The sequence below is a fragment of the Malaclemys terrapin genome, chromosome 4 (genome assembly GCF_027887155.1).
Source record: "Malaclemys terrapin pileata isolate rMalTer1 chromosome 4, rMalTer1.hap1, whole genome shotgun sequence".
Classification (NCBI taxonomy): Eukaryota; Metazoa; Chordata; order Testudines; family Emydidae; genus Malaclemys; species Malaclemys terrapin.
The window spans coordinates 8,904,315-8,914,673 of NC_071508.1; the positions used below are offsets into that span (position 1 = coordinate 8,904,315).

The following is a 10,359-nucleotide window of genomic DNA, read 5'->3' on the forward strand; positions in this document are numbered from 1 at the left end:
CTAAGTCTACCAGTGTTTTTCATCAAATGGGTGTAATTCTCACTCTGATCACCCCCCCATCACTCCTGTGATTCCCTGGCTGGAATACTGACCAGGAACCCTCCTGCCTCCTTCAGCTGCACACAGCTATTTGCCTCTTCCCCACGTACAGTTCACTAGCCATTAACTGCCCCCCCCGCCCCCCCGTACAGTTGGTTTGGCTCTGGGCCCACCAAGGAGAGGCCTTTCGCAGGAAATGCCCCACGGGCTGCACCGGCACTGGCCTTTCCTCTCTGCTACTTACCGCCACTGGTGCAGCTCTCCCAGTGAGAGCAAGGTGCAGCAAGCAGGTTTAATGACACCATGGTGACAATGCTACCTACACTGGTATTGGCGGAGCCACACTGGTGGGGGAGGCTGGAGGAGATAAGGCCTTGGTGTGAGGTGATCGCCCCAGAGTAGCCAAGGAAGCCCGCTAGTCCCCTCCCGTGTGGTTCCTTTCCTCCAAGCCTCACTGCGCAAACAGCTGTGCGTGTGAGCACAAACAGCTCGGCCTGCATTCTTCATGGCCTTGCTTTGAAGCTGTTGCTCCGGCCAGCAGCCCAGTTAAGTTTAAGAACATGTTGCTTTTTGAGTCTCTGCTCTGGTCTTCACGGGGGGGGGGTTGTTTTTCACACTGTAGTACAGCCAGAGCAGGTTACTGGCTTGCAGGCTGGCAGGAACCCAGCCAGAAGATGTAAGAGCCCGGCTGCTCCTGAACATGCTCAGGATGCCTTGTTGGCCGCAGTCCTTAGACACCCAAAGCCACAGCCCTTCCCAGAGACTGAGGTCCAGTTTCTAGGGGAGGTGCTTTGCTGAATGAGCCCTGGTCAAAGAGAGGCATGGACATCACAGATCCCCTGACTTCTCCTAGCGTCCTCAGGGCTCTGCCCCAAGGCCTTGGCCTAATTCCCCCTCACCGCCATGCTGGGTGCTCTTGGCGCTCTGGCTGCTGCCCTCCACACTGAGGCGGTGGCATTTCAGAGGGGCTGGTTTGTACGGTGTGGGACTCCGCAAGGATGATGGCCCGGGGGACTGGCACCGCAGCTCAGCCACATGGTCCCAACCTCCTGTGACAAAGGCTTTGTCTTCACTTCTGGCGAGGTCTGTGCTACCTCAGGGTGACTAACACATCAGGGAAGACAAGGCATGGTAGCTGTACCACGTGGGCAGCCCTACTCCCTATGGGCCATGCTCTGCCAGGCCCCAGGACACCATGGGCTGTGTGTAGCTGTGTGACTGAGGCTCTGCAGCTGGGCCTGGCGTGTTGTGACTCTGCAGGCGTTGGAGGGTCCCAGCCAGGCCCCATAGTAACGCAGACAGCCGGAAGCGGACATCTGCCCAAGCCTCCTGGCCTGGCAGCAGGAACTCAGGCTGCGAGCAGGGGCGAGGGACCCATGGGTGGCAGTGTTCTTGCAGATCCAGCACAGACCCTTGGGGTGGGAATGTAAGACCCTCCTAGCCCCTTGACTACTTGCCTGCCAACTTGAATACAAGTAACGTATCTAACTGTTCTTTGAGCTGGGCTTTCCCTATCTTCTATAGCACTCCTTGCTCCTGGCTGTTACATTAATGGTGTTAAGTGTCCGTTACAATTGACCTATTTAGGGAGAGGACTGAAGCAAAACAGGCATTAAACACCTCAGCCTTCTTGATGTCATGTGTTATTAGCGCTAAGTGGTGGATGTACACTTGCCTTCATCTTCCTCTTGCACCTAATGTATTTATAGAAATTCCTATTGCCTTTTATGGCCCTTGCTGAGTGTCGCTCATTTTATGCTTAGCCTGTCTGATTTTGTCCCTACATGCGTGTGGTGTTCTTCTGTGCGCCTCCCTAGCAGTAATAGTCATGATAAAGCTCAGACAGTGTGGGGATGCACGGCAGCCTCCCTTTGTAACCTGCTCCACACCAGCAGCTACAGGAGCCAGGCATGCTGCAGAAGGAATAAATTAACTCTCCATTTCTGGACCTGCTGTGCAGCCACACCAGGGACCCCCGCTGCCAGCATGTCCTGACATGTCTGGGCCTTTGCTTCAGCCCGCCCTGTGTGTGAGCAACAATTAACTTTGCTAAAGATCGGTTATGGATCAAGGCCAGGGCAGGAATCTCACAGGTGGGTGAGGAGGGAAGAGACCAGGGCAAGACTAGGAGAGTGGAAAATCCTTTATTACACAAGAGTTTCTTTGGCTGCCTTCATCCTGAGGAGCTGGGGTTTGTGCTCTGGCTCTAACAGCATTCCCCGCACTGCATTCCCATTGCAAAACCGTTCTCGGGGGTGGGGAATGTGCGGGTGGATTACGAGTGTAGTCAAAGTGCAGCGACGGCGTTTGTGGGAGACAAGCGAGTCCATACAAAAGGGGGAAGAAAGCAGGTTGCCATGTGTTTCAAGGGGGCACAACAGTATCGTAGCAGGAACTGAGCCACAGCATGTTCAGTGCAAAGTCTCTAGGCACACTAAGGTGGAACTAGGTCAGCAGCTGGATGAATTTATCTAAAATCAAACCGGAGGTGGCTGTTCACACGGAGTGTGGGGCAGAGCATGGCGGGTACCGCCCTAGGTCACGCATCACTAATAGCTGTGAGAGCTCCAGAAAAACTTCAGCGTGATGTTCAGGCTGCTGAACCCACTCCCAACAGAGAGAAAGGCCCTTCCGTGGAACAGCACCAGGAGTGCAGGCCAAGTGGGAGCTGCCTTTGCCCAGGGAGGCCCCGCACACAGCTCCCTCTCTGAGGGCTCCAGCCAAGCCCACCTGCTGGTGAAGCTTTTTATTTTAAACCCTGTTAAATAACCCCAGACTTCCTGATGCTGTGAGTTGACGCCCAACGAAGTAACGGCTCCTTGCGTCCCTGGGGCTCATGCTGTCGGCCTGTGGCTGCCCCCTTACTGCCCGGGTGAGCAGGGGATCCCATGGCTGGTGCCATAGGGCCCTGCTGCAGTGAGCTGGGGAGTGTCAGTCAAGCGGCAGGGCTGGCCAGGGAGCTGCAGCACCATTCACAGTCACGGAGAGCCGGGAGCAGTGGTGGGCGTGTGGCCCTTGCATTAGCTCTGAGAAGCTGGCGCTGCCACCCTGAGGCAGGCTGGGCACTTGTGGACTGCACAGGCCAGGCACCGCTCAGCGTGAGGCAGGGTGGCAGAGCGAAGGGCAGGGCCGGATTGGCCCCTCTCAGATCTCCAGTTTCTTCTTCATCTCCATCCTGTAGATGATCTGGTAGCCATCGTCCCAGGCGTAGATCTGCCGCTCCTTGGGGTTGTACTTCATGCTGGAATGAGACCCATAGCGCTTGGGGAAGTACACCAAGGCGGCATCCTCGGGCGTCATGGCGCCACTGACGTCAAAGACGCACTGCACGCGGGAGCGGCTCGGCAGCCTCGTGTTGTACACCACATAGAGTGCCCCGCAAATGACAAAGGCACTCTCAGCGTTCTCCCGTGGGCATGGCGTGTCCCACATCTGCTCTATGTCCAGGGAGACAGGGTCCAACTTGGCCAGGCAGATGTTCTTCTCGTTCTCCCTGGTGGCGTAGATGGCCCATAGCCCTTCCTCATCAGCTGCTATGTCGATGTAGTTGAAGGCAGAGAGGCCAAAGACAGGTACCTGCTCCTCGGCTGGGAACACAGAGCTGTCCACGATGGTCTTATTGGCCAAGCTGAACTTGATGACCTGGAAGGTGCCCTGCTGCCGAATGTAGTAGAGATGCCCGCCATACACCAGGTGCCCGGTGCCCACCCAGGGGTAGGGCAGCTTGATGCGGGCTGCCTTCCGCGTGGCGGAAAACAGAGTAAACTCCCTCATCCTGGGGAACACATAGACGGTGTCATTTCTGGAGCCATCGAAGACATAGATCTTCTCCGAGCTCCCCACGGGGTCCTTGGTCCACAGCCCAGCACTGCTGCCAAATTTCTTCAGGATCTTCATGGCTTTCACCTGGGAGATGGTGTCACTGCAATCTGTGAGGGTGCAGGAGAGCCCATGAGAGCCAGCCCCCAGCAGCCAGCCAGGGCCCCAAGTGCCTTCACACCCTCCCTGGGCACCTCAGCACAGGGGCTCCCCCTCCCCCCCCAGCGGGAGAAGCACCTGGGAGAAGGAAGGGGGGTCTTTAGCAGAGAATATTTAGGGAGGGTTTTACTTCTGAGTTCTTACGGCAGGGCAATCTGATTCCTCCTCAGTGACATCACCTACAGATGCAGGGAGGTCAGCCCCTGACCTGAGCCCCGCAAATACAAATTACTTTCCTCTCCCTAGCTTGCTGCCTCAGGGTTTGGTACTTTTGCCCAGCACTGTCGTATCTGGGCGCCTTTCACAGAAAATCCACAGCAGTTGTGCAGTGGCCTCCCTGGAGCCCCTGGCTCCCTCCCTGCTTGGGGGTAGCGCTCTGCTCAGGATGGGGGAGGGTTTGGTTTTAGGGGGTCTCAGGTGGGAGGGAGAAAGGTGTTTGTCAAACAGGAAGGTTTTGCTGCATTTCCCAGACTCCGGATTTGCCTCTAGAAGTTGGTTTCCCAGTTCTTGTGTGCTCTCATGTTCCCCCGCAGGCCATGAGACCCGCGGGTGGGAGCTTGGCAGGTAGGGCCTTGTGTGTAATGTACTGAGTCCCTCGAGCTGTTACCTCAGGCAGATCTGGGACAAGCTGCTGGCTCCTGAGGGAGAGCGGGAACCTTACTATGCCCACAACTTCCAGAGTAAAACCTGCTGTTTTTTCCTGCCTTGTATTTGGAGCCTGTCCGGAGTCACCAAGCAGCATCAGCTGCTTCGTAGGCCCCTAACCAGGCCAAGTTGGCCGAAGTGCCCAGCCTGCTGGTCCCCCTGGGGCCGGCTTTGCCAGGGACTTAGCACCCGGCCTGCCCCCCAAGAGCTGCACTACCTGCAATCTCCAGGAGGCTCAAGCAAAGCACCCAAACAGACCATTTTTTGAAAACTGTGGCCCAAGCCTCTTTGTTTAAGAAGGAGCCTGAACAAACTTCCCCGTCCCTTTAGCCGCTCCAGGGCTGCCGGGAAGCAGGCACTGATTTGTTCGGGCAGCTGCCTGGTTCTCCCTGGGGCTGCATTCCCTGCTCCGACAGGCACCTCAGTTCTGATGCTCAGGGAACTGATTGGACTCGTGGTACTGACAAGTCGTAAATCTTTCAGTCCCTGCATGCAGTAGTGCAGGACTCCTGGGGGCCAAGCAGCTCTGAGGTCCCTCGAGTGCTGCATGCCCAGGGATGGAGGGCAGGGGAAGACCATGGAGCACGAGTGTGCCAGGAGATGGAGGGAGCTGCCGTAGAACTGGCAGCAGGACTGGGCGAGCCCCTCACCAGCAAGTGGCAGGAGTCAGGGATTCAATGGAGAGCACGAGGAGAGCATGGAGCAGGCGTTCAGTGACAGCCGAGCGCAGGGCCCCATTGTGCTAGGCAGTGTGAATCCTAGGAGACAGCCCCTGCCCCGCATGTGGACAGTCCACAGGGAGTCTGGTGACCTCATTGTACAGACAGGGAGCTGAGGCACCGAGACTTTACGTGACACACAGCAGAGCCCGACCTGCATGCAGATCTCAGCCCAGGGCCTATCCACAGAGCCAGGGGGCTGACAGACCCGTCCAGGGGAGAATTTTGCCGGGGCAGGGGCAGGACGGTACTCCAGCCAGTGGCTCTGTACCTACACAAACATTCCTCAGCAGCTCCCTGTGGGAGTGTCTAGGCACCGCCCAAGGAGCATGTCGCTGGCTGGGGGAGACGCATGCCCTCACCTGTCAGCTTATCGTACTTCTCGTTCTTCCTCTTCTTGGCTGTGGAGACCTGGTTCTCCATCAGCTTCTCGTCCACCTCCACACAGGGCGGAGCGGGGTTCTGCGTCTCTAGGTAGTCCACCTCGCGCTCCAGCCGGTCCACCCGCACTGCCGTGTTCTCCACCTCCGTGCGCAGCCTGTCTTGTTCCTTCTCCATGTTCTCCAGCATTGTGATCACCTGGTTCTTGAACTCGCGCAGCTCGGTGGAGTAGCGGCTGCTCTGGTCATGCCACTGGGAAATCCTTTCCTGGGGGATGGGAGGGTGAGGTGCTGGGGCCCCTATTTCCTGGAAGGGGCTAATGCAGAGTGTACGGGGGCAGCCCTCTCTCTCTCCCCCTGGCCGTTTGGGCCTGACACTAATGCCATTCTCATGGGCCATGCAGTGACTGGCAGCACCGTTCGCATGCCTGATGGTGTGTGCATGGCTTCGCGTTACCCCCAGCCCTGTCCACGATGCCCTGGAACAACAGCCCCCATCCTGCTCTGAACGGCAATGGCGGGAGGGCAGTTTGGAGACCTGCTCTGGCCCAAGCTCTCCTGCACTCCCCTAGCTGGCCACCTGCACAGACGGCTCCTGCTCCTACACTCATTTCAGCCCTTGGCACCATGCAGCACATGTCCTCCTGGCTCCTCTCTCCCACCCGGCTCCTCTGTGCTCACAGCACTGCCGGACGGGGCCCCTTCACCCAGCCTCCCCCCCACAGCCAGCGTTAGCTTTGCTTTAAGTGCAGGTAAAACAGTGTCGACTGAGCAGAGAACCACGCTGCGAATGCGGCGGGTTGGGGAAAAGCCCGAGCCAGGCCTGGCACTGCTCCCCCACAGCAAGGCGGGGCGATGCAGAGACGTGCACTTACCTCCAAGGCGCCAAATCTCCGATCCATGTACTCCATGTACTGCTGCTGAGCACTGCTGGCCCCTGCCAGGAGCAGGGCAAGGAGGAGGCTGAGCCTTGGGGCCATGGCTGGCCTGGGAAGGCAGCGCTGCGCTGCTCTGCCTAGCAGGGTGGGCTCTGAGCTGGGCTCCAGCTCACGGCTTTGGAATGTTTGGACAGTTCCTGGGGGCGGAACGCTGCCTCATTCGCTGGCCTTTATTAAATCCAGATGGCTCAGGAGAGGGGCTGCTTGGTGCCAAAGGAAAACAGCTCCAAGTGCCTTAACCCCTTCGTGGATAGAAACAGCTGCAGCAAAAGACTACACCACAGTCCCACTTCGCTTTCCCAAGCATTGATGCTGCCCAGCTTCTTAGGAGGGTGGCAGGCAGGCTCCAGAGGGCTAAGCACAAGTTACAGTCATTGCTCAGTTTATGCAACGTGCAGGTTAGCTGCTGATTTTAGCTCTTCCCATCTCCCCATGGCTACGCTGGGCCGGGGCTCACTCTGTCTAGGCATGGCATGTGCATAGCCTGGCACCACACCTGTGTGCCTTAGGATGGAGCACGATCCTTACCACAGAGCCTTGCTGGGGGGCATTGGCTGAGTGACTAACTCCTTTGTGCCCGATTGTCCCGGGGATACGTTACACACGCTTTGGCCCCAGTCTCGCAGTGCGGGGGCATGAGTGCCGGAACATTGCTGTACCGGACTAACGGCTCCTCGAAGGCGGGTTGTGGTGGTGGTGATCTGTGGGCTGGTTGCACCAAGAGGCTGAACTGAGATCGGACCCCCATTGTGCTGGGTGCTGCACATACACATCATGCGAGACAGTTCCTGCCCCAGAGAACTTAGTCTGGATAGACAAAGGGTGGGAGGGGAAACAGAGGCGTGGAGCGGAGACGTGACTTGGCCAAGGTTGTAGAGCAGGCAGAGCTTGGCACAGGGCTAGGTCCTGAGAGCCAGGCACTTCTCTGTAAGCTGGGGCCCGGGTTCAGTGTGAAGCTGTGACCTAGCAGTGATTCCAGCCCCCTCCCTGCCCCTCAGCACAGCACAGCACCAGCCAGCAGGGGATGGAACGCCTGCATAGTCTTTGCAGGGGCGGGTGGGATGTTTCCTTTCAGAGGTTAACCTCTGTCACTGGAATTCCCGGCCCCCGTGCTCCAAGGGGAGTTAAACAAAACCAGGTGTGTCAGTGGCAGGCAGGGGGCTGTGCAGAAACTACTCCAAAGGAAACAGAGCCAGACCTGCGGAGATGCTGCTTGCAGGGAAAAGCTGGCTTGTTACTGAACAGCCCTTGGTACCAGAGTGTCAGCCTCATAGGGAGGATGGCCACAGGGCGCCACAGCCAGCGACCCATCTCTGCAACACCCTGGCCTGAGCCTGGCACCAGCAACACAGAACGGTGGCCCAAGGGGAACACTAAGAGAGTCTGATGTAGAGCCAAGGCTCAGCGCTAGGACGGGGCGTGATGGTTCCCCAAGGCTCAGCGCTAGGACGGGGTGTAATGGTTCTTCAAGGCTCAGCGCTAGGATGGGGTGTGATGGTTCCCCAAGGCTCAGCGCTCCGATGGAGCATGATGGTTACTGTCACGGCCAGCCAGGGGCTATTGACAGTAATTAGGACATTGGCACTCGGCAAAGAACAAATGGTGGGAGCCTTCTGCAGAGCTCCAGGACTCAGCCCCACACTGCCCTGCTTCCACTGGGATACCTCGCAGATGGAGCCTTGGAGCTTTCTGGCTTTGCTCATACTCAGTGCCCAGTGCCCTGAGCATGGGCCATGAAGGGGGCTGGGAGTCCCGCCGGGGCCTGCCTGAGCACAAGTAGTGTATGAAGAGCATGAGGACGCTGTGTGCTGCTCTCCATAGCTGAGGGAGGAGGAGGGGACTGGGGTAGGGTGTGATTCACAGAGAAACGTAGAGCTTGGGGCATAGAATATCAGGGTTGGAAGGGACCTCAGGAGGTCATCTAGTCCAACCCCCTGCTCAAAGCAGGACCAATCCCCAACTAAATCATCCCAGCCAGGGCTTTGTCAAGCCAGGCCTTAAAAACCTCTAAGGAAGGAGATTCCACCACCTTCCTAGGTAACCCATTCCAGTGCTTCACCACCCTCCTAGTGAAAAAGTTTTTCCTAATATCCAACCTAAACCTCCCCCACTGCAACTTGAGACCATTGCTCCTTGTTCTGTCATCTGCCACCACTGAGAAGAGTCTAGATCCATCCTCTTTGGAACCCCCCTTCAGGTAGTTGAAAGCAGCTATCAAATCCCCCCTGCTGCAAGGCAGCCCCGGTTGATTAAACTATGCGCAGCCATGCTGCTGGGCCCCATGCAGCCTGTGACATGGAGCAAGTGGACGCCTGGCCCCAGGGCAGAGCCACACACCTGTCCTGGCCCCGTCACACTGCAGGACAGGAGGAGCTAAACTTCTCTGGTGCAGAACCTTGGCCTTTAGCCATTCTGTTGGAGTCAAAGCCGGGCTGACCATCCTGCTTCCCTGCACTGCCAACTGCACCAGCCTGTGGCACCCCATTTGGTCTGCTGCTCATGCTGTCTCTGAATTGATCACTGCCCTCTCCGGCTGAGCCCCCCTTGGACCCACATCTGCCCCTCCGCCCGCTGGAGCTGAGGCACCAAGTAATTGTTTGATTGGGTGGCCAAAGGGGAAAAAATGGGTTAATTTCAAACCAGCCTTGACCTTTCTTCTCTTTGAAATTAAAAATGAAACCCAGTCATCGGGGACCCACAAACTGCATGGCCGTTTCCACGCTGGGCTCAGGGCAGGGTTTGGGGGTTTTAGCTTAAACTAATCCCTGAATTTGACCCCAAGTGCCACACAATTTCAGTGCTCCCAACAGTGCATTTTTGGGGTGAATTTACTGTTCACCAAAAGGATTTTACTCAGCTCTGCTGCCGCCAACGACCATTGCCTGGGCAGAGGGACAAACATGGGCAACCTGGCTTCTCCCCTACCTGTCTGCTTCTTACCATCCCTGCCCTGAAGACCTTAAGGTCCATGCTGTCTACATGTGGACACCAGGAATGCTGCTGTAATGGAAACTGCTGTCTCCCCCCCCTGGAGTGTGAGCCCCTGACCAGGCAGGGGGGTGGGATGGAAAAGTCACACCTGAGACAGGCCCTGGGAGCACTGACTCCATAGCTGAGATCTGGGCTGTACTAGGATTGGCCTGGGTGACAGAAGTGGCCCTGTGGTGTTGCATAACCACTCTGGTGTCCTTTGCATCCATTAGTTTGTTTTACTCCCTATCAAAAATCCTGTAAAGGGGGAGGGGGGGGTGTTATAACAAGGCTTATGACCTAAAACTGCCTCCGGTTACCAGACCCCAGTGCAGTAGCAAGCTCAATCTGTGCAGAAAATCCACGTCTTCCCAGGGCTCTGCTTCTATTTACATAGCACCGCAATTAGACCCGTGTCTCATTTGTGTCAACATGCAGCCTCATTTTCTGCAGCTTTGGCTCTTAGCTTGCTCTTTATCCAAAGGTTTATTGCGCCATCTAGTGTCTCTACCGAGAGCCTCACCCAAGCCACAAATCAGACTCCAGCATGTGTAGAGGCCTACAGTCAGCCGTATTTTGAAACGTCCAGGAAAAGGCATTTGCAGCAAAAGGGTGCCTGAATCTAGGATTTGCTCTTCCATTCTTTGGGCTGGATTTGGAGTCCAGTGCCTCACTCCTGTGCAACAAGCC

General features: G+C 56.9%; 1 protein-coding gene across 1 annotated transcript; it reads right to left on the bottom strand.

Moving 5' to 3' along the window:
* Window positions 1-2,167: 2,167 nt before the first annotated feature.
* OLFML3 (olfactomedin like 3) lies at window positions 2,168-6,816 on the bottom strand. The gene is made up of 3 exons (XM_054025955.1): window positions 6,637-6,816; window positions 5,744-6,029; window positions 2,168-3,968 (listed from the first exon to the last, which is right to left on the bottom strand). The coding sequence occupies exons 1-3, from the start codon at window positions 6,739-6,741 to the stop codon at window positions 3,184-3,186; spliced, it is 1,176 nt and encodes a 391-aa protein (XP_053881930.1). The 5' UTR covers window positions 6,742-6,816; the 3' UTR covers window positions 2,168-3,183.
* Window positions 6,817-10,359: the final 3,543 nt, after the last annotated feature.

Excerpts from the sequence above, each read along its gene's own strand:
- OLFML3 (XM_054025955.1), bottom strand. The coding sequence starts at position 6,741 with ATGGCCCCAAGGCTCAGCCTCCTCCTTGCCCTGCTCCTGGCAGGGGCC. Across the intron at positions 6,030-6,636 it reads GGAGATTTGGCGCCTTGGAG|GAAAGGATTTCCCAGTGGCA; the intron begins GTAAGTGCACGT and ends CCCATCCCCCAG. Across the intron at positions 3,969-5,743 it reads GAAGTACGATAAGCTGACAG|ATTGCAGTGACACCATCTCC; the intron begins GTGAGGGCATGC and ends GCACCCTCACAG.